Here is a 27,479-nt window from a genome sequence, read left to right on the forward strand (position 1 = left end):
AATAAATCTGGTGGAAGACACAGGGGAAAAATGCTTCTTAGGGAAGTTTAGGGAAGTTTTTAATATTTAATGCTGTACTGTTTTTAACATCTGATTGGGAGCCGTTCAGAGTGCCTGGGGAGACTCAGCCAGATGGGCGAGGTATAAATAATAATAATAATAATAATAATAATAATAATAATAATAATTCTTTTAGCACTTGGAGTCATTTCTCACTAGTGCTTGAAGGAGGGTCAAATTCAGCTAGATGCTGAAAGTCCGATATTTAATATTGTCTTGAACCTTACCAGAAAAGCAACTAATTTCCTAAGAGCAGGAGTGGACAGTTGTTGGACTTTAGTTCCCATAACCCCCCACCAGCATGGACAAAGGTCAGGGATGATGGGAGTTGTAGTCCTGCAACATCTGGGAGAGGTGCACAGGACTGCTATAGAATACACAAAATGGGTTTTACCCAAGTCTTAACAGCCATCACCTCCCTGAAAGCATCCCTGGAACTGTAGCAATACCCCAGCCCCACTACCCTAGTCCTCAGTTTTCTCTAGGGAGAAGGAAGTTGGGTTAAGCTTGTGTAAGATGGCAGTGTAGATTTGCCCTGTAAAGTGCAGTCTGCCAGGAGCTGTTCCTGTGGAAGCCTCAATGAAATGAATGGGGCTTGAATGGAAATCAGGCTTGCTAGATTCCATCCCTTTTCCTGTAATTTTAAATAGCAGCGTCATTGATCTCCCTCAGTGCCACAGAGTGCAACACTAATGAAGTTAATGCTGAGCTAATAGCTTCATTACACTGATACCTTTTACACACTCATAGTTAAGTGATGCGTTTGATCCTGTGTTACCAAACTGCTTAAAACACTTAATTTCCCCCCATTCTGTTAAGTTGTGAGTGTCGGGTATTCCCTTGAGTGTGAGTTTCTTAGGCTTCCATTATAAGCTGTATCCCAACCAGAAGGAAATCACGTCCACTTCATATTTTTTCTTCAATTAACAATGAGGGTTATGCTGCATGATGAGACAGATGAGGTTGGCTTTTTTGTTTTTTTGCAAAATGCAAAGTGGAATAAATCAGGACAAGTAACCTAATCATCGTACAGTGGTACCTCGGGTTACAGACGCTTCAGGTTACAGACTCCGCTAACACAGAAATAGTACCTCGGGTTAAGAACTTTGCTTCAGGATGAGAACAGAAATCGCGCAGCAGCGGGAAGCCCCATTAGCTAAAGTGGTGCTTCAGGTTAAGAACAGTTTCAGGTTAAGAACAGACCTCCGGAACGAATTAAGTACTTAACCCGAGGTACCACTGTATTACCATTATTATGAAGGCATGTGCAAAGTTGAGAATGGCCACAGCAGGTGGAATTCAGATGCAGAGCTTCCTGTGGGAAGCTGGAGTGATTTAAGTCTGTTTTAGTCTACTGATGTCGATGCATCAGAGGCGTGTCGCAAGGGCAGGATGTGGGAGCAAGGATCCAGGGCCACATTCAGAAGCAGAATGAGGAGGAGGGTTCCCAAATGCAGTAAGCAAAGGGGTAGCCATTGTGAGAACAGGTTTCTGGACTTTGATCTGATTCAGCAGGGATCTTTTTAGGTTCTTAAAACCAGGGGTTTTAACACGTGTTTTGTGAGCTACCATATATGGACGGGTGATTGCATTTAACTCTGTGGGTCACCTGTAAGGGTTGTATGTGAGCAATCCAGCTCAGTGGTGGTGTGTGTGTGCGCGCACATTTTGTGGTGGCAGAAGGAATGTGTTGCAAGTGGTTGCTCATTCGTATCCTGGGAATTTTCCTCCCAGAGCTGAAACTCAAACTGTCAGAAGAACAAAGCTGCCCCCTCAAAGCAACTCAAAGGAACCTTCATCAGGAGAGCTCCAAAGAGACTGTGAAGCAGGACACAGCAGGAGCTCCCCCGAGCCCCTCCGTAGAAGAAACCATGGATGCCGTGATGAAACGACTGAATGAGAAGCGGCAGCAGCTCCATATCCCCGAGAACGTTAAGGTAACATGGCTCTTGTACGGTATTTCTATTTGCGCAGCCTTGAGCCAAGTTCAGCTCCTGAACTGTTTGGGCCTGTTTGTCATGTGCCGAGCCACCAAAAAGGCAGTGGCAGTTTCCATGCATTGCTGTCCCACCCCTTCAGTGTAGCTCCATGTTTTGCCACCAACAGTTTAGAAGAGTTAAATGAAACAGTTTAGTAGATTTATACGAAAACTGCAGAGGGAGATACTGTCCGTCCTTTACAAATAATGTCTTTAAGAAGTCTTGGATGGACAAAGAAGTGATAGGCTGTTCAGAGAAAATGTGCAGTTCCTGGTCAGTATGTTTCATGAAACTTCCACTAGGAATGAGAGGTGTGCAATAGAACACTAATGTTTAGATTGGGGGAGAGTTCTCTCTCTCTCTCTCTCTCTCTCTCTCTCTCTCTCTCTCTCTCTATATATATATATATATATATATTAAAAAAACTTTTTTTGCATCACTCTTCAGCAGAAAGATGTTGCCTGAGCAGCTTAGGCAAGATAAAAACAAAACAGTCCTGTATTTGCAGGACTACAGTCTATAGAACATAACACAAAAGGAAAAGGCAACGAGGAGGGATGAGCAAAACAATTCAGCATAGACATCCATTATTAAGAATACAGAGTAGTTCTTGTAATGGCCACCTGTAGGAATATAAACAATTCAAGAAGAGGAGGAGCCAGTTGGAGCTGGTCTCTCAGCTGAACAGCCCTGCCCACCATCTCCCCCCTGCAGCCTGATAGATTGGCTGCTGTTGGGTGACAATTGAGAAGAGAGGGCATCCTGATGGATCTAGTCTCTCAGCCGAACTGATGGAGTGTCCCTGCTTCCCACCTCTTGCTCTGCCACAGCCTGGTGGAATGGCTGCTAGATGTCAGTTGACGGAGGGAAGACCACGATGGGCCTCGTTTATATGTCAACAACTTAATTAGGAAGCATGTGTCTTAAGACTTTAGCCTTGTGTGTGTTGTTCGTAAGCTCTCTGGTCTTAGACAAATGATACAGGCAAAAATAACAGGCTCAGTCCAGAGATAGTGTCCCATTGAAATCAGTGGGACAAGGACATCTCTGTTTTGCTGGAATGGGCACAACATCTTCAAAACAAGGGATGAGGGCTGTTTTACTTGTGATGATGGCCATGTGGAGACCGTCATAAAGCAGTGGCCCACTTAGGAACTCCAGGGCACCGGACTCAAGGCTTATCAATGTGTCATCAGCTGTATAAAGCATTTGCACAGGAAGATGCTTCTCCGTGGTCTTTGTGTGGCTGTTCTCATGTTTAAATCAGCCCCAAGGGTTTTTAAAAAGACATTTTTGTGTCCTGCCTTATGTCCAAGGTGGTATCCAATGATCATGATTTTTAGGCTGTAACTACATGACCCTCAGTTTAGGCTAATCTGCTTGTCCCCACTCCTCCACATGCAGCTGCTGGGTGACCTTGGGCTAGTCACACTTCTCTGAAGTCTCTCAGCCCCACTCACCTCACAGAGTGTTTGTTGTGGGGGAGGAAGGGAAAGGAGAATGTTAGCCGCTTTGAGACTCCTTAGGGTAGTGATAAAGTGGGATATCAAATCCAAACTCCTCCTCTTCTTGTCATTTGTAGTCTGATAGGCAATCTGACCTAGAAAGGGAATGCAGCATCATAGCACCAGTGGAGATCAGCTTTGTTTTTAAGTTAACTTATTCAGTTTTCAGAACTTCTCTGCAATGTGAACCTTTTCCATCTCAGCCTGACTTGTCTGGCTCAGTTGCTTACCAACATAACCTAGGCTGTTGTGATTATATATCAGATCTACTCAAAATAAAGGTTCTATCATCCACGGTTTAATCGTGGATGTGGGGGCCAACCTGGCATGTGTTACTGAGACCTGAGTGGGTGAGCTACATGGAGTTAGTCTTTGCCCAGTGTAGGTGTCATTGTGATGCACAGGGATTCATTCTCTCCCAAAAGTGGGGGTAATGGACACTTGGATGGTTAGAAAAGAGAATTTGACAAATTCATGGAGGACAAGCTGAAGAAGTGCATTGCAATATTCGGAGAAGTGTCAGTTTCAAACAGTGGATGAGTTTTGGATCATGTATTGTTTCAGAATCTACCAAATTTGGTAGATTCACCTTTGAAATGAGAACTGAATCAAATTTCACTTCCATCCTTACAGTGATTGTAGGAGATGCTTTGTCACTCTTGCGGTGCTGTGCTGTAAAATTGATTTATTGTTGTGGTGGTTTGATTTTTTCCGGATTGTTATATTTTATTACGTAGCATATATTTTTTATGATTTTCCCTGCTCTGGGATTGATTTTAACGAAGAGTGGATTATAAACCACCCATATAAATCAGTACATAAATTAAATCCAAAAACAACCCTTAGCGGCTTTTGCTCTGCTTGCTTATCACCCCCACCCCATCCCCCGCCCTGCTCCCTGGCCACAATTTAATTCGGCTACTTAAAATTATACCAAGAAATCATGAGCTCTGTCAGAAGCATATATATGAAAGCTGGTTTATCCCTGTTAATCCTCAGAAGTTTAAAACAAATTGCAGAACTTTTCAGGCAGCTGTAACTGGTCTAGGATTAGTTAAATGTGTGCCCTCACATGACACCTGCAAAATAAGATTGGTGAGTGGATGTTTTTTCCCATCTCTGCCCAGTCCTGTAAGCTGCTGCCTGAGAAGATGTTGCATGAAAGCCAAGGCTGATACCAGGAGAGAACTTTGTCCCCTTTGCCTAAAATTCAGTGCAGACAGCCTGCGGTACATACAAACAAGGTTGAAGTTACTCCACTCTAGCAAGGATGGAGGATCTCTTATGGTCAGGAAGCATAGTACCTCTGGTGGGAAACACGTCGTGCTCCTTCTGGGGTAGTTTGTCCACCTTTGGTCCCCACCCTGCAGTGGGGACCCAAGTTTACGAGTCAAGTACAATAAGGCTGTAAACTGAGATTACCTGAAACAATTTATGGGAGGTTGATAGTAAAGGAAATCAAATGCATTTGTATTCCCCCCCGGATGATAATTAAATTAAATTTGATGAGCATCAGCTTTGGGGCTTGTTTTCAGAGAGCCTTCCAGGTTAACCCAATCTAATTAGGTACATGCCTGCATGAAGACGGATTGAAAGGCCCACAGTGCTTTCTGAATCAGAGAGAAAACTCAAAGAATAGGATATCAAATGACACTTGTTGGTGCTGGAGGGAGCGAGGAACCTTTGACTGATTCATCAAAAAAACTCTGTAAGCTTTATCACTTTGAAATATAGCCACTTTCTAAGGGGTCTTCAAGACTTTGCGCATAATTCAGAAACCTGCAGATGGTTATACAGCACAGAAAGAAGAGGACCTAATCTAGCTAAGGTTTGTTGGGGCTAATGTTACAGTTACAAGCTGTGCTGAGTCCACGGAATAAGTCAGTTGCAAGTACAGGCAACCCCCGATTTGCACGGGGTTCCATTCCGAGTCACTGCACGCTTATGTGAAAACTCATGCAATTGAAACACCCCCTTCTGCCTTGCCCCACCCCTCTTCTGTCCTTTTAGTGATGTCTTTTATGACGTTTCCGGGTTTGGCGATGTGCACATGTGTGCAGTTGTGCATATATTGGTCACGCCTAAAAGTCCCATTTCTTTCACTGAGACTTGGACAAGCTGAGGCCAAACTGTAATTATTCCACGTGTATTGTGTTTTGGTACAACTTCTGCCTGCGCAAGTCCATGCACATGTCCAAACTGGAGAGGCATGGATTTCTTTCAGACAGTGGAATATAATGCTTCTTTTCATGCTCCTTCTTGCTTTTCCTACATGGAATGTATAAATGGAAGTGGAGAGAACGGATTGAAATCTTCTGCCTATTGATTAGCTAGTTTTATGAGTGCAACCTGATGGGTACTTAAAACCTGGCAAAGGGAGGACTGACTTTCTTGATTCTGTGTAGATGTTTTCTAGTTAAAGCATTTCAGAACAGGAGATTTATGTGTGGGAAAAGAGAAAGTACAATAAAGCAAAAGAAACCGGTGTCTTTACGGATGGACAGAGCAAGCTTCTTTCTGTGCATGCTCATGCAGGAGAAATTAGGTGTCTCCCAGCATATGCTAAGGTGGACCCAGTGGCGTAGTGTGGGGGGTGCCAGGGGTGCCGGCCGCACCGGGCGCAACATCTGGGGGGGGCGCGAGTCCAAGGGAAGGGACAAGTTCCTTCCTCCGCCGGGCTCCCCACCGCCACCGCCAGCCTTGCGCCCTAGCGCGCGCGCCCCCCGCCGCCGCTGCGGCTGCGCTCCACTCACTGCTTGCAGGAGAAGCAGCCGCTGCAGCAGTGCCGACGCCGCCACCGACGCCTGGCCGGGCACGGGCAGCCTCCGCACCCCGCCGCCACCGCCATCCCCTCGGCCCAGCCACAGGCGGCGGCTGCTTCTGCCGACTGGGAGGGAGGAGAGCTCCGAGGGGCCTCGCCGCGCCCTGCGCTCCCCAAAACCCTCCGAGAGGAAGCCGGTGGGCGGGCGAGGGTCTCCCGGCAGAAGGGGGCGCCGCTGGCTCCGGCTCTCAGTGCAAGTCTCAGCCAGGGGGGGGGGCGAGGACGGAGCACGGCTGGAAGCCCTCGGACCCGGCCGGGAGAAGGAGAGGCACTTGCCAAGCCCGGATCTGGAGCTCCACCTACAGCCCAAGGAGAGGAGGGGGCGGGGAGGCGCCCGAGGGGAGGGGGCTTCGGCTGCCTCGGCCCGCGGGGGCTCCGCAAATAATAAATTTAATAAATTCCTGCTGAGCCTTTGGGGGGGTCCTTGGCTCCTTCGCATGCCCCCAGCCCCAGTGGCGTAGCGTGGGGGGGTGCAGGGGGGCCAGGCGCAACATCTGAGGGGGCGCGCGCTCGCACTCGAGTGCTAAAATCCACGGGTTAGGGGGCACAAATTACTTGCCTTGCCCCGGATGCTGACAACCCACGCTACGCCACTGCCCCCACCTGGATTTTCCAGGGACGCCTCTTCGGAAGAAACAAAAAGCCGGACTCTTTATGCTATTTGCGCACACCGAAAAGTAATTTTTCGTACTTAGGCTTTCGAAACCGGCTCGAAGCTGGGAGAAGCTACCCCTCCCCAGATTCCGACTTGCATATTCGCAGAGAGAGAGAAAATTGGTGGGGGGTTCTTGTAGGAGTCAGTGGCGTAGCGTGGGGGGTGCAGGGGGGGCCGGCCGCACCGGGCGCAACATCTGGGGGTTAGGGTTAGGGGGCGCAAATCCACGGGTTAGGGGGCGCAAATTACTTGCCTTGCCCCGGGTGCTGACAACCCACGCTACGCCACTGGGTGGACCTGCAGATATCAATGGCTCAGGAACCGCACACACTCTGCACATGTATTTCCTGGGGCTGAATTGCTACCTTGAGCAGTAGGTAATGTAGATTTGGTTCCCGTGGCTGGCTTTGGAGCTATGTATGCTATGCATTACAGCTTTAACAGCAGAAATAGCCACTTACCTTTGTGGATCTGTGGGGCTGGCCCCTTTGCTGCCTTAGCGTGGCCACGCAGCAGGCAGTGGTGGCTTGCCAGAGGGGGTGTGGTTTCGTCCTCACGCAGAGGAACAGTGGGGCTTCCTTTCTGGTTGTGCAATGATGCTGCATGCAGTTAAAGCTACTGGTCTTGTGTGCCTGTGTCTCTGCATCAGGGTTGAAGAGGCTAATGATGCAAATATTTACTTCCTGCTTTCTCATGCATCAATTGAACTGGACTAAAAAGAAAGTCTGTCTCCCTCTCCCTCTCCTTCGGTCCGCCCTCAGCTGATTTGCTTGAGGATAGCTCAGTGAGAGAACACATGTCTCATCTGAGAAGGTCCCAGGTCCAGGCCCTGACCTCTGCAGTTCAAGGATTGCTGGTTGCAGGTTGGAGAAACGTCCTGTCTGGGGCCTCGGATATTACTGTATAAGGATTCAGTATAAGGGAGCTTCATACGTTCGTTTCCAGATCTGCTCAGTTTTTCTTCCTCTCAGCCCCCATTTCCAGTACCTTGACTATTGCATGTTTCCCCATGCATCATATACTTAAGGATTTGCTTCTTGGTTTTCCATTTATCCTACAGCAAAGTTCATATCTTACTTAAGGTGGGATTCACCCAACACACCATGTTAGTGGAAGTCCTGGGCAATGGGGCTATCTCATTGCACCTGTCCCCTTCAGTTGGCTCGGGGTCGGTGTTGGGGGGTGATCCCCCAGAACAGCACTGGGGAGGGAGAGGGGGGAGACTTTCATCTGGCTGCAATGCTTGAACTGGTGGGATGTTTGCAGTAGAGGGATTTTTAAGTCTACTCTTGGTCTTTGATTACGCTGGGCTTTTGTGTTTGTGTAGTTGCTGCCCTGAATGTACAGATCTTATATATTGTGGAAATGGAGGATTACACCATAACTGAAGGTTGCAAATGTGGATTGGCAAATCAGTCTATTTCTGGTCTGTGTCACTAATCAAACCCATTTCTGATTTTTAAAATCTGCACACGAATTTGCATTTAGCTACATGTTTAAATCATTTAGTTGCAAATGTTTTTTTCCTTCAAAATATGCATGTTTAAGCATGTTTTGTTACTATTTTTGAGCCGCTGGAACATCCGGTTTAAAAATCTGGTGGACAACTTAAGTTTCAATCTGCATCTTTGTCGGCGAGGTTCAGATCAGGTCAGGTCAAATGAGGATTCTCAGATACTGAATTCCTCAAGCTTCTCCAGTTACCAGTGCCTTTAAACTTTCCCAGGATGGGACGTCTGTCAAAATGACCTTTGAGCCAAACCTACTTGTACTGCTTCTCATTGTAACTGTCCATAATGTGGTTTCTAGAACTGCATAGTTGGTGCCTTGGCATTTTCACTAGGTCTTCCATAGGAATGGACAATCTTGAGGATATGACATGAACGAAATCCTTTCAGCCACCAGGAGCAGGCAAAAATGTATGACTTCTTTCAGTGTAATTACCTATTTTGTCTTGGCTTGAGTCCTCTTTCCTATTATTTTGAGGCAGAAATTAATCGTGGTGCTAAGACTCAATTATGTCAAAGGAGAGGTTGGTAGATATCTGGACAGTCCGCGGCTTGACAATCCTTATGTTGACTGACAGTCAACAGCAAGTCACTAAACCAAGCACCCAGTGCCATAACAGTGCCAGTATTTTGAGACAATGGATCATGCAGTTGTCAGGGGCAAGGAGTGTACAGAGACAGTGGCAATTTTGATCCCAGCACTGCTGGCCATCTGTTGTGGCAGGACTACTGGAGTCCAACTTCAACACAAACGTGGTGCTCCAGTGAAATTGTTAGCCAACCAGGAATTTACTTCCTCGTTTTTAAATCCCTATTGCAAAAAAAAAGCAGTGGCACGAAGTACATTTGTGGTTGTTTTCTTTAAAGCCAGAGTCACACTTCCCTCCTGCTACTGTTTATGCTAAAGAAACATAAAGCAGCGTATAGATTAGGACCAACAAGCTTCTTCTTTGGCACCCAGCACAATACAGACATCTTGTTTTGCCAGAGTCAGTATGGTGTTGCTTCTTATTTCTTTTCAGGGAAACAAGCAAGATAGGAGTCTGATGAAGCCCCTTTATGAAAGATACAGAATTATCAAGCAGCTTCTGTCGACGCCATCTTTGATCACAACCATTGTAAGTCCAAAGGAGGTTGCGGAAATAAATCTGCCCAAACTTTTGCCTTTTTAAAGGCTCCGTTCATATGAAGTGTTTTGCCCACTAGGGAATCCTTCTCACGGAATGTGTTGAGGGAATAGTACAACCAAGGGAACTGCAAAATATTGTTCCCAAGAATGGAATAGCAGCTGTTCAGAATGCTCAGTACAGTGTTTATTTAGGCTCCATCTTGCCTCTCTGTATAATGATTGTTGTTGCTTTTTCAAAAAATAAATTTACTGTTTTACAATTTTAATTAACCCTGCAGATTGACAACACATCCAGGACTAATGCTGGAAACCAATGATAAGCTGGTGTTTTCCATGCAGTGCTGGATTTACGTATAAGCTAAACAAGCTATAGCTTAGGGCCCCACTCTCTTGGGGGCCCTCAAAAAAATTAAAGGAAAAAACCCTGTATTAATTGTATTTCAGTTCAACAATGACTTTGATAAAATAAATATTTTGTTATGTACAAATGGCTTTAGATACCTATTAGGTCCATAAATTACCATATAGCATATATTCAACACGAAAAACAGCGACAATTTGTTTTTGACAAAGGACAGCTGGACATATAAATTACCTTCAGTAGCTTAGGGCCTCATCCAACCTAAATCCGGCCCTGTTTCCACAGCAGACAAATAACCCTTGGAAGTTAAATATGTCCATACATATATCTGTAAATCCCTGGGAGCAACATCTGGGGGACACAATTGACATGTGCACACTTTGTTTATTTCCACACTCGGTGCACGACACTGGTCTTCACACCGGTGTTTCCCACAGGAATCCTGATGTGTCCTGCCCTTCTTTTCCCACATCCCTGGGTATCCCCATCTTTTGGATTAGGGAAGTTGCATCCCAGGCAGATTTGAGTCCTCGGGTTCTCTTCTTTTAAAAAGTAACCACTGTGTCTAGCTCAAACTTTGAAATACAAAGCTTGTACAGTATTGGGAAACAATGACCATCCTTTGGGAAGGTGTCTTTTATGAGAGTGAAGTAAGCCAAATTGTTTGTTGCTGCCCCATTAAGGGTGTGCCTCACTTTCTTTTCTGTGGCAATCCGCTTACATGAGTAAGGCTGCAAACACAAGCCTTATTCCCAAGAAATAAAATGCATTGGACACTCAGCATTTTTACTTGTTTAGGACTGGGCTTCAAGGCTAGCTCCATGGAAATGGTTCTGAAGGAAAACTAGATCCCAGAAATCACAGTTTCTTACATTCATGTTAAGAGGCGGTGTCACACAAAGCTAATTCCCTTGTGGAAATGACCATGTGAATTCCTGATTCAGTGTGTAGCTTATGTCCTGAGGAGATTCTGTCAGTCACATTTTCTTAGTATTGTTTTTTAACCATGGTTAATCTCATGTACTTTCTATGGAACTTTTTCAGTAGTTATTTCTGGTGCAGATCTATTTTATGTTCCCTTTCCACCGATGTGCATGCAGGTAATTAATTTGATAACCCTCGTTCTGTGTTACAAGCAGGAGGAGGAAGATTCTGATGAAGATCACTCCCAGAGCAGCTATGAATTGTCCTCTGCCATGTCCCTCCATTTGCCTTCTGATGAACATCTCTGTCATTCAGATGAGGAGAATGAGCCCGCCTTTGTGTCACCCCTGGATGAAAAGAAAGCAGTCAAACAGCCTGCCCTGTCAATGTCCAACTTGCACGAGGCCACAATGTGAGGACTGACTTTTGTTTCTTAAACTGAACAAAATAGCACGGTTGTTCCTTAGGGGGGATACGGTTTCTGACAAGATGCAGAAATGTGGGGAACAAAAAGCGCAAATCTCCCCATCATCTCTTCGCATTGTGCTTTGAAGTGATCCTAAGCCATCTGTTCACATGCCTAATGTAACAGAGGATATATTTTTGTTTCATGCCTGTGCTAATAGGCTTTTTACGGCATTGACAATAACCCACAGCTACAAACAGTAAATACGTATTGGAAACTGGCCTAATGTAGTACAACCTTTCCTACTTGCCTAATAATAATAATAATAATTAGTGTAAAACATTACTGTAAATCACTCTGTGTCTTGTCAGAACTTTCAATATCTAGCTTAGCAAAATGCATGTCGTTTGAGAACATCCTGTCCTAGGCACGGGCTGAAAGAGGAGCACCTGTTGAAGCTGCGTGCATATTCCTGAGCCCAAATCTGTCACCTGTCTGTCACTTTCAGTGTTTTCAGATACAATTCTCCTTTTGCAGGCCTGTACTGCTGGAACATCTCCGAGAAACAAGAGCTGATAAGAAAAGGCTAAGGAAAATGTTACGAGAATTTGAGGATCAGTTCTTTAAGCAAACAGGAAGGTAAGGCAGCTACATTCATGCTTGTTCTCTGTACCCCTTCTGTATGTCGCTGCTGATCTAGACAGTCACAGATCGTAAAGAGTAAGTTGCCTACAGATCTCTGAGTGGGCCTTTTTCCTGTAGTACTAAAATCCTGAGAATTTTCCTCCGGTGACTACACGAAACAAGATTTGCCAAGGATTTCTGATTTTGCCATAGCAAAGGTGCCCTTCTTTTCCTAGGAATTGAAATTGGCAGGCACACATCATGCTCACAACTCTCTGCCCTCCACCACAAAAAAGTTTATTACTGAGGTGTGTAAGAATAAGAGGTATCTTCCTGCAGGAGAACTTCCTCCCTATGTGTCTGTGATTGGAAGGAGACAAGTCCAGAGGAGCCATTCATGCAGAGATATAATGGACAGCCACCTTTGTCTGTCTGTCTGTCTGTCTGTCTGTCTGTCTGTCTGTCTGTCTGTCTATGTGTGTTGGGTTCCCAGACATCTTTAATTGAGTTGTACCAGCATACTGGCAGTTTTAAGTTTGCCACAATGTACACTTTTGGGGATTACTCTCCTGCTCCTGAGTATTTGTTGGCTATTTGTAGATGAGGACAGCAGCTATGATTTGTTGAAAAGACCACATATTATAATAGCTCACGTACAGAGCAGACCCAATGGTCTTCAACATGTTAACAAACGTATTAATGTGTGTGAGTGCAGGGGTGTCCCACAATCTCTGAACCCCATTGTCGCAAGCAAGCACATAGCCTAACCTTGTATACAGTTCTCTCCAACATTCACTTGCTTCTTCTTTGGAAGAAGACTGCCTGAATGTGGTTGTTGTTTTTTTTAATCAATTCCTAAAAACATATCTGCACTATATTTTCTTTCCCCTTGTTATATGTGGGAACATATAATTAAAGAAACAAACACAAAAGTCATATTTGAGCCAGAAGTGCTCTGCGAACGCTTGCTCCTTTTAAGCCCCAGCATTCAAATTTTGCCGCTTTACAGGACTCCCCAAAAGGAGGACCGCATCCCCATGGCAGAGGAGTACTTGGAATACAAGCACATCAAAGCCAAGCTGAGGCTGCTGGAGGTCCTCATCAGCAAGCACGATGTCTCCAAAACCATCTGAAGTCCAGTGGTTTGCAATAGTAAAACTCCTTGGTCTGGGAAAAGGAGAGAGAGAGAGAGAGGATTGCACAGGTCTGGCTCTTCCTGCACAATGGCTTTGACACCTTGAAATTCTGATGCACTTTATTTATGTTCTACCGCTGCAGGTGAGCAAGAGAGTGAGAGAAAGGGGTGTGAGAATGCAGGAAGGAGGAGTGATTGAATGGGAGGGCTAACACTTACCTGTGAGTCGTCTCTTGTTTCCGGAGCTGTTTTTTCACTCGGACAAGTTTCCCCTCGCTTTAGCCAAAAGGAGGTAATCATATATGCACATTCAGGAAGCCGGGTTGGCGGGACTTCCTGTTTCACTTCAAAGCTCCATTGCGAGGTCTTTCCAGGCAGATGGTGCTCATTCAACAGCGCTCAAAGGTATGGAAGGACAGTGCAATCATCCAAACAGGCTCACCCAGGTTTTTATTTTGTCTCTTTCCACTTGGGCAGCATAGGACTAGAGAAAAAGAGAGGCACGTCAAAGTCTCTTGAGCCGCCCATCAGGTAAACTTGGAACACAGTTCTAGGTAGGCAGTTCTCCTAAACCTACTCAGTCAGCATTATGAAGTGTCCTCCGCAATCTGATAAGCCTCTTTTATTTGTGATATTCCAGTGTGTAGCCTGGACAGCTTTTGTATCCCAGGATTCACTAGGAGGGCCAGAATGAATCCCTAATCCATCCCTAATCTTGGGAGGAGAGATGCACCAGTAAAGAACCTATTTTCTGCCTGCTGGGCTAGGTAAAAAAGTACAGGTCACAGAGAAACTGTAGTTTTCCATCTTGGTTGAGGACAATGACGGAAGGAAAACCAGCACACCCCTGCAGATAAAAACTTGACCAACAACCTCCAGGAATGTGAGCAGCTGTATTTGCTGGTTCAGTGTGCTCTAGAGGACCCTGTTTGTCCAAACGCAACCGTCAGTCAAGAATCTTACTTTCTCCGTAGGTCAAATACCTGTGCAGGAGGGGACATTTCTGAGAATTTAATAGGCACCCAAGATGCAAGTCTTCAGCTGTCCTGCATTTAGGGGGTTCCTGATCCTCTTGTTTCCCCTCCAATATTTAACAGATAAGGACCATCTAAATCTACCAGTTTGGCAGAGACACTTCTCACTTGATGTGTATGACACCCGTCCTGAAGTGGCGGAGCCTGGGTGGAAGTGCAGGGCAAGATAGCTCCTGCAGGATAAAGAGAGAATGAAGGATGGCTCCGATATAAGCAGCAACCTATGTTTGTGGGATGTGCACAGACTGGACTGCATGGAAAGGTCCACTGGCTCCTGCATCATTCAGGCTGTATTTAGGGTAGGTAGAAATTCTACTTTTCAGGTGCAGGAAACGTGGGAAGAATTATGGCACAAAGGAAGAGCCTCAGATACCTAGTTCAGATACCAAATTGGCAGGCAGAATTTTGGAGAGTGGTTCACACTTGGGGGGGGGGGTGGGGGTGTTACGGGTTTGAGGCAGGAACAGGAGGTGATGTGTTCTGAATCAAAGGTAGCCAGCATCAGACCTTCCAGATGTTTTGGAGTACAGTTCCCACCTGTTAGCCGTGCTGGCTGGGGCTGATGGGAGTTGGAGTCCAAAGGATATAGAGGGCACCATGTTGGATGCATGAGACAGCACCCAGATGTTGTGGGTGGGTGGAATCCTGTGGCAGAATAGAAATATGCAGAGCTTGTCTGAGCTGTTGTTTGTGAGTGTGTGTTGTAATTCCACGCAAGCAGCAACCCCCCCCCCCCCGCATAACATATGAAACTGGGTATAGAGTTCCATTTCCTGACATTTTATTTTATTTTTGGTAAAAATAGGAAGGAGGCTCCTAGCTCTTGGTTTGCAAAGGAGCGTGTGTGGGCAACACTTAGTGAAATGTCAGAAGACAGCATGGTGGCTGCATAGGATTTGCAGTGGTGTGACTTCAGGGCCCTTAACGGCTTTTCCGTCACCGTGACTAAATTAAAAACAGAAGAAGAAAGAGTCAGAGTTGTGCGCAGCAAGATAAATTATGACTATTTGCATAATGTACACAGGTTGTAGAATTCTGCTTTTCTTGGTGAAGAATTTGGCTTGCCCATTTTCATTGCAATACCATAGCCTGCCCATTTTTCCCCACCCAGCAGAAGCCCATGTGAATGGCCGCTATTCCTTCTGGATCCCCAGCTCTGTGAAGGTTAAAGAGGCTGTCTTCTCCACACAATGCAAGGGCTATTCAGATCACCATGCAGTTCCTGCCATGCTGGCAGATCAAGGCAAGAGTGGCTTTGCTGAGGCTGAGGCAACCTTTCCTGTGCTGGAAAGCTGGGGAGAGCAAGCTAGCAGAGATTCATTGTTCTGGGGGGGGGACGGGACACAGGGTCTTCTGGGTCTAAATATGCTTATTAGAGGAAGCTAAGTCTAGCAGGAACCTAACTTAGGCTTTGGACGATGGGCCCAGCTTCCTGAATTTGCATAGCACTCATTGATTTTGGCTGAGTGAGAGGAAAACCCCAATAATAAGGCATGCAATACCTGCTTAACCAGGGAAGACAAGGTTTCTCTTTGAAGTGCACTGTGTAGAAAGTTTCAGAACGAGAGAAGAGAAGCAGGGGAAGGAGGAAGGTTATTGTTCCTCATTTGACCCTCTCCTCTTTTTCCACTACCCAGTCCTTATTTCTGGCTGTATGGAGAGCCGGCTCCAAGTACAGCTGCCTCTCTGCTATCATTGGCAGGTGCCCTGTTCAAGCAGAGGGGCTGCAGTGGAAGCTGTACAGCCCTCAAGACAGCTTTGGGGGTGGGGGCCTAAGGGTGTGTGTATGTATGTGAAGCTTGCCGCTTCCCACTGGCCCCAAAGCCAAGACTCAGGGAGAGGACCCCCCACCTCAGGCTCCCAGAAACTGTGAAGGAACAATTCCTAAATTTAAAGGATCCTCCAAGGGGGGTCAGATTAGGCTTGGAGCTCCCTCCTCCATAAACACACGCCTCTGCTCACATTATCCCTTCCTTCTGCCCCTCACCCAAAGCCACTCAGGCTGCAGTCTTAATTTTTTTCTTCACGCTCCCCCCCCCCAATTGAAGAGACCCACCACAGGCCTACCCCTGGATGTATTTTGGTGCCTAGCCTGTTTGTGTGCAGGTGACACCCACACGCTCTCACCCATTTACTAATAGGAGTGATGACATAATTGCATGCATTTTACTAGGTGGGTGCCATGTAGATTTGTAAGAGCAACAATATATTGCTGGTGTGTGTGTGTGTGTGTGTGTGTGTGTGTGTGTGTGTGGTGGAAGGGAAGGAGTCAGCAGCCGTATTGCACATGCCCATTTGCCATTTTAGATACAATTCCAAAAACAATGATGTTTGCAATGTCCACTTGGATCATTAGACCTGTGCCTTATGAACTGGCAGTTTCTAGATAATTATATTCATGGCCATTTATAACCACTGGTTGCAGAACTATTGAAACAAAAAGATAAAACGACAGACAGCTGGGCTTCCAGACCCAACTCTCTTGTCAATGATGCTTGGTTTAGATAAATGGGTTTTGGTGGGCAGAGCACATCTGTGAGACAGGGCAAAGCCCACTTTCCCTACCCACTTGTGCTTGTCTTGTACAGAGTCAGACCATTAGTCCATCTAGCTGAGCATTGTTTACTGGCAGTGTCTTTTCAGGGATGGTTCTCTCCCATCCCTACGTAGAGATGTCAGGGATTGAACCAGCGACCTTTTGCATGCAAAGCAGATGTTCTGTCACTGAACCATGGTCTTCCTCTCTCATTGCTCCCAGTGGGAGGAAAGTTACAGTAGCTTCAGGACTGGAATGTCCCCCTCCCCCAAATTCAGGGGACATTGGATCCTGTAGATCCAGCACCTCGTCCATCCTACTCTGGACTCTGTTTGTCTTCTCAGATGTTGCAGGTCTGATCATGGAGAACTGCCAGCTGCTGACCTTTCAAGGCAGATCTCTCTCTCACCCTCATGAGAGGGAGATGGAACAAATCCTGTGGCGCCAGGGACAGCCTCCCAGGAGCTATAGAATTCACACCTAGAGAAATCTAAAAAGCAAACAAACCATCAATTTTAAAAAGTAAGAGAGGTAGAGTGTTGTGCTGATGACAGGTGTCTTTTTTATCCCTTAGCTCATGGCAAAGGAGTCGGCCAATTAATTTTTCCAGGCTTCATCTCTGGCATGAGCACTGGAATGCAAAACACCAGGGAGGTCCTGCATGAAAATAGCTATCAGGAGCAGGACTCCTCTGTGCATTGCCTGCCAGTCTAATTTTTCTTTAATAGTTACAAGTTTTCGTGAGTGTGTTTCGCTGTTGTTGCCTTTATTCACGCATTATTCAACTACTCCAAAGCAAAACGTTAGAATGGATCTTAAGACACAGTTATGATGATCCAAGCTGGTTACAGGTACTTTTAAGTTTTGGAGTTTACCCATTTTGGCAAAGTCAGGCAGTCTTGCCCATGGCATTTGGCTCCAGTGTTGCTGCTTGCGCCCCCGCTATCCCATTCCTAGAGCCTCTTGCTTTCTCGAGGAACTTTGATTACAGTGTGCACTGAGAAACTAAAGCTTGCAGCACTCAGACCTAAATGGCAGTCCTTGAGATGGGATAGATTAAGGTCTTTGGGTAATGTTAGCAGAGTGTTTTCTAGAGTTCCTGTTTTTGCCAGTGCTACTACACAAGCTACCACACCACTAGCAGCAGCAGCACCCACTGTTATTGAGCCCCAGTGCTGCTGCAGGCAAAGGACAGTGGCTGCCGGCTGCCTAAACAGCACCTGTGCTCTCCAGTAGTTGTGATGTTGCGCATAGATTCAAGGGATGCTGGGTTTTCTTTGGAAGCTTACTGGGGTTTTGCCAGAACAAGGCCAGTAGTGCTAGACTAGCAGTTCTGAAAGCTTTATCCGTCATGATAATCTCCCTTACAAAGTGCACCCAGAATTCACGGTGTTGCAGGTGGGGAGTAATAAGATCAGCAGGGCTGGTGACTGTGATACAAAACTGACTGTTTCCATGCCCAAACCCTTATTAAGTTACTCTGATTGCAGTTCTGGTGATCTTCCAGAAGCTTTAGAAGCAGGTGTGTGTTGGATGTCGCTGGAGCCGGGAAAAGGTTATCCGTCACTTGAGCCCTTAACTCACTAGAGCGAGGTAAAATAGCTTAGGATAATGCTGAAGCAGAACAAAGAGGTAAAAAATAATAATTTTGAAAAGTCTCAGCTATTTGGTGGGGTGCGGGGACACTAAATATGGCATATATAAGGGAGAAAAAACTTAAACAGGAAAGAGTGGCTACTTAAAAAATGACCAGGCAATGTAAAGCTGCTCCATCCTTTTAAGCAGAAATTGCTTAAAAGACACCGGTTGATAGAAACCGAAATAAAGCAAAGTGAAGCAAAGTTATTAATGGCACATGCCAATTTTTATTTCTGTAGCACTTTTCCTTAGCCCAGTGCTATGATTTGTTTTGCTTTTTCCTGACAACCAAAGCTTGTTTGAAAGCATGCACTTTGTAGGACCTTAATATTTCCTGTGTGATGATTGCCAAGATAGTTTATTAAAAATAGTGACAATAGTTTATTGCATTATGATATTTTGGATAGATCAATGTATGCAGATTATTTAATCTAAGTGTCATGGTGATGAACTGAAGGAGGCTGGGCTTCTTTTCTGGTTTACTGTGATAGAATATAAACGTGGATATATTCCCCCCCTACCCCCCCCGTCTTGCCGTTTAAAAAGGAGCAGGCCTTTATAAATGGAGGTAAATTTGCAATAGCTCACGCCTGAGTGGCACATGAATTCCATGGGAGAGGGACAGTTGGCGAGTTCGGACTGCTCACTGGCAAACAGGTTTCGGTGGCAAAGAAGAGCTCCAGGTGGAGATATATGTACTGTCTTTAGTGTTCTTGTTTTGTCATTTTGTACCAATGACAAGAAAACCAGGGGCATAATCCTTAGTCTTCCAGCACTGCTTCTGTAAAGGTGGGGGATCCCTGGGTAAACTGTATGTGAGGCCATTGTGTACTGCCCCTCGTGTGGGGCTGAGCTTAACCGTGTGGTCCTGTCCTTGAGTGCAGGGCTTTATTTTCACAAATAGCCAGCACGGGGTTGGGGTACAATCCAAGTCAGAACTGTGCAGTTAAGGTTGTGTGCTGCTTGGCCTGGGAGGCTGAGCAGGGAGAGGCCTCCATCAATGCCTTTAGGGGAACCCCCTCCTTGCGAACAGAGCTGAAGACAATAGATTGTACCTCAGCTCTTTTTGCTATAGTAATAAAAGAAGCTGTTGATTTCATGAAGCCTATTTAGCCACAAAACTTGTTTATTTATTTCTTTCTGCTGTATGTAACGTTGAAGCATGGTTTTTAAAAGAGAAAAACAAAACAAAAAGAACTTTCAAAAAAACATTTGTGGGATCATGTCACACTGCTTATATACCTAAGTGGAATTTTTAAATTTATTTTTTAAAAAAAGAATGATGTAATGTTTCAGTGTAATTGGCTTGATCATTTATATAACTTTTATGAATCAGAATGGTCTCCTTCATAAATCTGTTTTAATTAAAAGTCATGTCAGAGCAACAGGAACAGATACACAAGAATTTGAAGTTTACAAACTACATCTTTGATAAGGGAAAAATGGTTTCATGACATATGTATACAGTTGCTATTAAAATGTATCTATATATTCTATATGATTGTATAATATTTTATACAACAGTACAAATAAAATATTTTTCTATTTATTATGTTGAAACACAGGTGGGTTTTTTCCCTGCTTGTTAGCTAATATAAATAACATAAATAACACTGTCAAACAACACATTGGAAGTGCTGACATTTTTTTTTTTCTAGGCTGCAAGAGTTAAATCATGCTGCAATTACACCCTTTCATGCTGTTTGGAGATATCTCAGTTAAGTTGTTCAGTAGATTAAAATGAATACATATTTAAAACACCATTTAGAAGCCAGTAGTTTTTTTTTTTTTTATTTCGCTAAAGCTTGTTTATATAGATTTGTTACATTTGGCAATATGAAGGAGGAGGAGGAGAGAAAAATAATAAGAAAATGGAACACCAATTGCAGCATCTAGATATATAAATGGTTGCTAGAAAGGAAAAACCCAAGATTCCTAACAGTTGAAAAGCACTGGTGGACCAAGGAGGGTAAGGAATATACTAAGGGCAGAACCACATGCTTCACTGGGTACAGCGCTGCCGCCAATGACATCATGCCCAGCTTGGATGGTCCTTTTCCCCGACGACGTTTGGGCACACTTACCTGCGTTGCAATTTGCCATCATGTTAAGTGCTGCCCGCCACCGGTAGCCAACGATTTTTGAATGTGGACAGGAGGCTACAGAAACATGAGGACAACACAACATGGGGTGAGTGTGCCTGCCCTAAATATTACAGTGGGGAGGGGGAAATCTGGACACAGGGTGCCGTGGTGGTGGTGCTGCTGCTCTGTGCCAGCTGCATTGTTAAGCTCTGCTTGAAGAAGACTATTGAGGAATTTGATCACTGGTGTTCGCTCTTGGGAAGAGCGGCATTATGCATGCGTCTGATGAGAACGGATGGCAATGGGGAATAGGCCACAGAGAAGGCTCCTAAGGAAGAGTTGGGGGGGGACGGACCACTGAATTAACGTCCAACACTGATGTTACACGTCTTGCAGCTGGGATCTTTCTTAGCGTTGGCCGTCGACAAGCTCATGAGCTGGTGGCCTGTGATTTCCGCGACGGTGCCGAGGGAGAGATCCACAGGGTCAGTGTAAATCACTTCCAAGATTACATCCTGCGCGTGGTGGTAGATCATCGCCCCGTCTTCTTCAGTGCAGGTCAGGAATTTGTTATCCTGCAAGTTCAGCTGAGGGAGGCGCTGCTTACAGAACTCGTCTCCTGGCGAGCCGGCGGGCGCGAGGACGAGGATGACATAGTGGTAGGCCGTGTACATGCAGTAGAAGTCCCCAAAGTACAAGTTAGTATTTGGGTTGAAAAGTTTTTCCGCCGCTATCTCAAACCTGTATCTTCCGTAGGGCGAATCCTGCGGGGGCTTCCCGGTGTTGAATTCGGTGTGGCAGCTGAAGAAGATGCCCTCCAGCTTCCCGCTGATGGGAGAGCCGTGGCTCCCGCTGTTATCCTTGACTGAAGGCTGCAGAGCGCTTGCGTGCTGCTCTCTAGAAATGAAGGAAGGGTAATGTTTTATATTTACAGGGGCATCGGTGAGTGAGACGTTAGGAACTTAAAGAAGCTGTCTTAGGTCAAGGAAGTGGCTTTAAACCTCACCCCTAGTCCATCTAGCTTGGTAGCAGTTGCTCTCCAGGGTTTCAGACCAGGAACCTTTCCTTTGTTTGAGCGAAACAAGCAGCCAAGGTGAACCACTGTATTCACACACCTTCTGCCACCCACAAAAGCATATACCCCTTTCCCATTCAGGAAAACAAGCTACATGAGTGTGTAGGCACAGATCTCACATTCTAGCTTTTTAAAATGGCACCAGCAATTGTGCTTTTGGGGTACAAAACCTCTGAGACTTGCTTTCAGGTAGGGCCAGTCATGCATTGCTTCTGTTGGGCAAAGTGTGGAGAACTGATTTCAAGTCTGGAAAAATTAGAACTCAGAATTGACAGATTTGCCCCAGTCTAATGGCAACAAAATGCTAAGGGGTCTGTTGGGACTGGAATAGAGTATCCAGAAAGAGAGCATAGCTGGCTGGAACACTGAATGTGGGAATTCGATGCTGCAGGTAGCAGCATCAACAACCACCTTCCTGATTCTGCAGCACAGATTTTTTTCATGTGGGGCCAATTCCTAAGACTTGCTACACAGATGCGTACAGAATGTGCCACATTGGCCGGGGGGGGGGTGTCAATCATTTGAAACAAAACTAATTATTCATGCAAGGGCAGAGAGTTATTGACTTCACCAGTTCTATGCTATTATACTTTAAGTGCAGCCACAAGGCAAATGTTAAATGTTTATCTTCCAGAAAGTTCTACCTTTCTGTTTTCCTAAAACAAGACTGAGAAGAAAGTGTATTCAAAATAAGATTAAGCTGCTGCAGATGAGCTAAACATCAAAACCACCATCAGTAAATAATCCATCATCCTGGAACTTGAAAAGGGCCAGGTAACCATTCTTGAACGGCAGAACAGTGACATCCAGTGGCCAGTTAAGCTAATTGTAGACCATTTCCCCCCCCACAGGCCTGGATATATTACAGAACGTTTATACAGTGGTGCCCCGCAAGACGAACGCCTTGGAAGATGAAAAACTCGCTAGATGAAGGAGTTTTTCGTTTTCTTAGCCGCTTCGCAAGACGCATTTCCCTATGGGCTTGCTTCGCAAAACGAAGCTTGCCCCGCAAGCTCCGGGGATAGCGGGGAAGCGCAGCGCGTCTTCCCCGCTGTCCCCGGACCTCTTTTGAAGCAAGGGGTGGCGGGGAAAAGATCGCTTCTCCCCGTTGCCAGCCCCTCTCTCCCCGGACTCCTTTTGAAGCAAGGGGCGGCAACGGGGAGAAGCGATCTTCTCCCCGCCGCCCCTTGCTTCAAAAGAGGGGAAGGCGCGCGCGCCTTCCCCTCTCTCCCCGGACCCCTTTTGAACCAAGGGGCGGCAACAGGGAGAAGCGATTCTCCCCGCTGCCCCTTCCCTTGCTTTAAAACAGGTCCGGGGACAGAGGGGAAGGCGCACGCGCCTTCCCCTCTGTCCCCGGAGATTGCGGGGCAGGCAACGGGGAGAAGCAATCTTCTCCCCGCCGCCCCTTGCTTTAAACAGGTCCGGGGACAGAGGGGAAGGCGCGCGGCGCTTCCCCTCTGTCCCCGGACGGTCTCCATAGGAACGCATTGATTGATTTTCAGTGCATTCTTATGGGAAACCGTGCTTCGCAAGACGAAAAACTCGCAAGAAGAAAAAACTTGCGGAACGAATTAATTTCGTCTTGCGAGGCACCGCTGTACTACACTGATTCAAGTACATTTGAACAGAATAATTAGTCTGGTTCACGCATCATGGTAAGTTAGCAAGCTATGGTTTTATCATGAGTGAGCAATTGTTCTCATGCAGCCTGCTAAAATTGTGCCCAATCCTCCTTTTCCCTAGTTCCAAACAAACTATGAAAGGAAGCCAAAGTATGTTGCTGGTCAGTTTTGGAGATAAACAAGCTATGAGTGCTGGTTAGCACATAACACAACTTCCACTTGTTTTACTTCTGCCTGGCTTGGGAAAGGGAGCAACAGCAGGGCAGGAGTTTAGCAGGGTGAAACAACACGTTTTACTCACTGATGGCAAGTCAAAGTTTGGCTTTCTGCTCTACTTGCTAATTATCTGAGGAAATGGAAGAAGCTGAATCCTGTCTCCTTTCTCAAATAGGTGACCAATGACAGTGGTGACAATCTGCACTTTCAGCCCTGAAAATTGTATACACAGCTGCCCAGTTGCACATGGGATTCTCAGTTGACCAGCTATAGAATTCTATTGCTCCCTCTAATGTGGGGGAACTCAGACAGCCCATGCCAGCCCCACTGAGAAGCAACATGGGGTATCTGCATTCTCTTATGAGTCCCAAGGTTTACAGAAGTATATGTATATATTTTTAAAGAGAGCTGCACAGCACAATGTTTGTTACAAGTCCCATACGTCCTTTTGTACTCTAACAATCCCAACAATGGCAAATTATGAATAAATGACTGTATTTGGAGTTTTTAAAGTCTTGTTTTATGCATGTTATTTTATAAAGCTGTCACCCACCTGAAGCTCTCAGAGGTGGCACAGATTATACAAACAAGTACCTGGCTACTAACTTCACCATGTATAACACATATTGGTAGCCAATGCTGATCAATAAAGAATCTAACACATAGGCTTTCTTGTTACATACACAGTGGAGAAAACCTTGTCCTCAGCTCCATCCAGAGATATTTGCCTTTGACAAGTCCTGGTTCTCTTACCTGATGTAGTCAAAGTATTCCTTGTGCTGGTTCCGATAAAACACAGAAAATTTAAGCATGCGCCCTGCAATCACTTCCGCCTTTTCCAAAAGCTGTGTTAAGTGGACCTTTGAATAATCTGTGAATAAAAAACAGTCTGCTAATGGGAAGCAACACACAATGTTTTCCAAAGTCCACATGGTGATGCTCTACGCTTTGGGGTGAGACAGAGGTCAGTGGGGACCCTGGAGCGACGATCACGTTGGAAATTCTCCAGCTCTCATTCTACCCTTAGAGAACAATCAAAACATGATTCTTTCACTCAAAGAACCTGGGCAATGTAGTTACAATTCCCAGAAGCCCTTAATGAACTGCAGTGCCCAGAATTTATTTGGGAGAAAGAATGTGTTCAGACAGCCACTCACATATTTTTCACGTTTTTTTCCAATTTTTCATCCATCCTTCATCTGTGGATCTCAGGGCAATTCACAAGATAAAAGATACACACACACACACACGCCCCGTAATAAAAACAAGAACAAGACCAAACCAATAACTCCTCGACAAACACAAAGGATGTTAATTATCCAAAGGCTTGGTTGAAGAATGTTTTCGCCTGGCACCTAAAGGTGTATAATCAAGGCACCTGGAAACCTCCCTGTGGAGAGCATTCAACAGATGGGGAGCCACCACAGAGAAGGCCCGTTCTCAGGTTGCCACCCTCCAGAATTCTTATGGGTGTCAGATGCTGATTTCAGGGTCTGAGCATACTTTTTTTTTTCTACCTAAAAACACAGGGGGGACTTCAACATCACACTGTTACAAATGTTCCATTGGTGCAAATGCTTCATTCAGCTTGGCAGATGGGATGATTCCCCCCTCTCCTCCTGCTGAGGGTTCCCTTGGGGCTTCTCTCAATCCCCCAGGGACAATTTTGGGGTGCACAGAGGTGCAAAGGAAAGGAGATGGGGAGAAGCACCATTGCTAATGTAGAAGTCCTTGCACAGGGCTTCTGGCAATGGGGCTCATAAGGTGAAACCCACCCATAAGGGCTTAGCTCCAGACTAACAGGCTATTAAGACCTCCCTCCCAAACCCACTAATTAACACAAAGCACACTAACCTCTGAGCGTTCAAAGTGTTTTAGTTCCAAGTGAAAAGCAGAAATAACAATGTGACGTTATTTCTGCTCACAGCAGCAGGAGAAGGAAATATATGATTAATATTACAGCAATCCAGCAATCGGGGTAGGCCCACAAAAGGATAAGGTTGGTGCCTTCACATAGAAGGGAATTGCTAAAAGCAAAATAGCCTGGAAGGATGTGTGCATTGTAAAAAAGAACCACTCAATTAATGGCAAGTCTGTAAAACAGTTATCTGTTGCAAACAGAAATGAGTTAAGTCACACATCTTGAAGATGCTTCTTTTCTATGGGTGATATGCAACTAAGTCATCCTCCGAGCAAACCCAGTGAAATAAATGGACATACATTACTTAAGCCCATGACCACATGAGCTGGATCTTCATAGCAAAGAGCTCACCTCCTGTACAAAATTCTATGATTTCGCTCCATTCTGAAACCATGTAATCACCATCAACTTGCTTTGATGCAGTCTGCACGGCAACGGTGTACTCAGTTCTTGGACTCAGGAACCAATGTCCACGGACAGTCATGGGCAGGGGAACAGCCTTTGCCACTAGTTTCGTGGGTACATCCTAATTGGGCAGACAAAATGGGGAGATCAGGTGTGTGCAGAAACAGCAATAGCAACAATGATCATTCTAATCTCAAGTGCCTAACAACTAGGCACTGTACAATGATTTAAAATGTTTATTGTTGGGGTGGATGAAAAAACAGCCCATTTAAATACAGCATATTGACTGTCAGAGTAGGAATTTCTAAATGAGTTTTATATTGTCTTTGAGCCAAGTGCAGTGCTGGAGCATTTGGCAAATGCACAAGATCTATGGCTAACTACGTACTAATCCATGCATTAGTCTGGTAGGTCTGAATTAGATTTGTATTTGTATCGAAAAATACCCATTTCTTCAAGCACTCCCCCATACAAACTAAAGAAACAGATTTTTAAAGTTCTGTTGGTGCCTAGCCTGCCTTGTTAAATATATGAGCCTTCCTTTTTTATGCTCTCTAGTTGAAATCCTGCTTTCCTATCTTGCATTAGTCACCCCAATAAAATCAACTGAACGGTTGACTTTGGGCAATGCAAAGTATTTGGCTAGGAATCCTTCTAATACAGCAATTGCTTTCTGATGAAACTGGAATTACATTAAGGCAGAGCAGCATTATCTGCTATTATGCTAAAGCAGTGTGCATAGTTCACAAAGTTTAATTTGCATTTTGAACACATGCACCTGTAAAAGAGGAAAAGACAGAGAGAAAAAAAATTCAACCCTATTACCCTTCTCATAGAACAGAATCTGGGTTAACATGGCTTTCCTCCTCTGAAACAACAAGCTGGAATACTCTAATTCTGACCATTATGTGCCTGGCATCCCTTACCCCCAAAGCACTAAAAGCGCTAACTGCAAAATTAAGGAACTGGCCAACGGACCCAAGCCTTTCATTTATGCACATTAGCTTCAGTGAGAAAGCTTTGCAAATTTGCCGTGAAAAACAAAGCACACCAGTTCTGAAATCTAAAGAGGTAAAAGCAAGGGAATAAAAATAAAGGGCAAAAGGAATGATTTGCAAAGCAAACTGCACTTGCTAGCAAGGAAAAGGTAGCCATATGAGATGGAGCGTTAGGATGTCTTAGGTCCATATAGTTCAGGAGGAACACACAATAACAAAAATATAAGTTCCAGCCTACATGAACAGTAAGACTCCCTAGACTGCAGCAGGAACATCAAGCTTGAGTATTCCCTCACAAAAAGAAATTGCTGCACACAGAAAGTGAGCGTCAGGTTCTAGCCAAGCCTTTTCCCTAACATGCTAGTCTTCTACATACAAAGAGGTGATTTTTAAACCATATCTATTTAAATATTAAGGGACGCGGGTAGTGCTGTGGGTTAAACCACAGAGCCTAGGGCTTGCCGTTCAAAAGGTTGGCGGTTCGAATCCCCATGATGGGGTGAGCTCCCATTGCTCAGTCCCTGCTCCTGCCAACCTAGCAGTTCGAAAGCATGTCAAAGTACAAGTAGATAAATAGGTACCGCTCCGGCGGGAAGGTAAATAGTGTTTCCCTGTGCTGCTCTGTTTCAGCAGAAGTGGCTTAGTCATGCTGGCCACATGACCCGGAAGCTGTACGCCGGCTCCCTCGGCCAGTAAAGCAAGATGAGCGCCGCAACCCCAGAGTCGTTCGCGACTGGACCTAATGGTCAGGGGTCCCTTTACCTTTATTTAGGTCCCACAGCAAATATGACACCGTTTCCCCACAGCTCTGAAATGACCAGTCTCAAATTGACAGTGCCCCCC

At 45.4% G+C, this 27,479-nt stretch overlaps 2 protein-coding genes and 1 long non-coding RNA gene across 19 annotated transcripts in view; 2 read left to right on the forward strand and 1 right to left on the reverse strand.

Moving 5' to 3' along the window:
* Positions 1-19,864, forward strand: part of FAM13C (family with sequence similarity 13 member C) — a gene marked incomplete at its 5' end in the record, with an annotated part of 79,860 nt that extends 59,996 nt beyond the window's left edge. For 10 of the 14 annotated variants that reach the window (XM_081190904.1, XM_081190911.1, XM_081190901.1 and 7 more), the window contains 5 exons: positions 1,795-1,997; positions 9,551-9,646; positions 11,155-11,354; positions 11,886-11,987; positions 12,982-14,876. In XM_081190904.1, the coding sequence (XP_081047030.1) occupies positions 1,795-1,997; positions 9,551-9,646; positions 11,155-11,354; positions 11,886-11,987; positions 12,982-13,105 (725 nt within the window). In that variant the 3' untranslated portion in view covers positions 13,106-14,876. Of the gene's footprint in view, positions 1-1,794; positions 1,998-9,550; positions 9,647-11,154; positions 11,355-11,885; positions 11,988-12,981; positions 14,877-14,946; positions 15,475-18,167 lie in introns of those variants that run through there. The other 4 variants (XM_081190907.1, XM_081190908.1, XM_081190906.1 and 1 more) reach the window with 4 other exon arrangements.
* Positions 19,865-20,633: 769 nt separating this feature from the next.
* The window catches only part of PHYHIPL (phytanoyl-CoA 2-hydroxylase interacting protein like), a 78,601-nt gene continuing 71,755 nt past the window's right edge, over positions 20,634-27,479 (reverse strand). For all 4 annotated transcript variants that reach the window (XM_081190949.1, XM_081190952.1, XM_081190951.1 and 1 more), the window contains 3 exons: positions 25,585-25,759; positions 24,066-24,183; positions 20,634-21,296 (listed from right to left, as the gene is read on the reverse strand). In XM_081190949.1, coding sequence (XP_081047075.1) covers positions 20,762-21,296; positions 24,066-24,183; positions 25,585-25,759 — 828 coding nt within the window. In that variant the 3' untranslated portion in view covers positions 20,634-20,761. The remainder of the gene's footprint in view (positions 21,297-24,065; positions 24,184-25,584; positions 25,760-27,479) is intronic.
* LOC308585333 lies at positions 21,176-23,824 on the forward strand. The gene is made up of 2 exons (XR_014007288.1): positions 21,176-21,313; positions 23,488-23,824. It is a non-coding gene; the product is annotated as an uncharacterized lncRNA (long non-coding RNA).

Source organism: Podarcis bocagei (genome assembly GCF_964188305.1).
Source record: "Podarcis bocagei genome assembly, chromosome: 4".
NCBI lineage: Eukaryota > Metazoa > Chordata > Lepidosauria > Squamata > Lacertidae > Podarcis > Podarcis bocagei.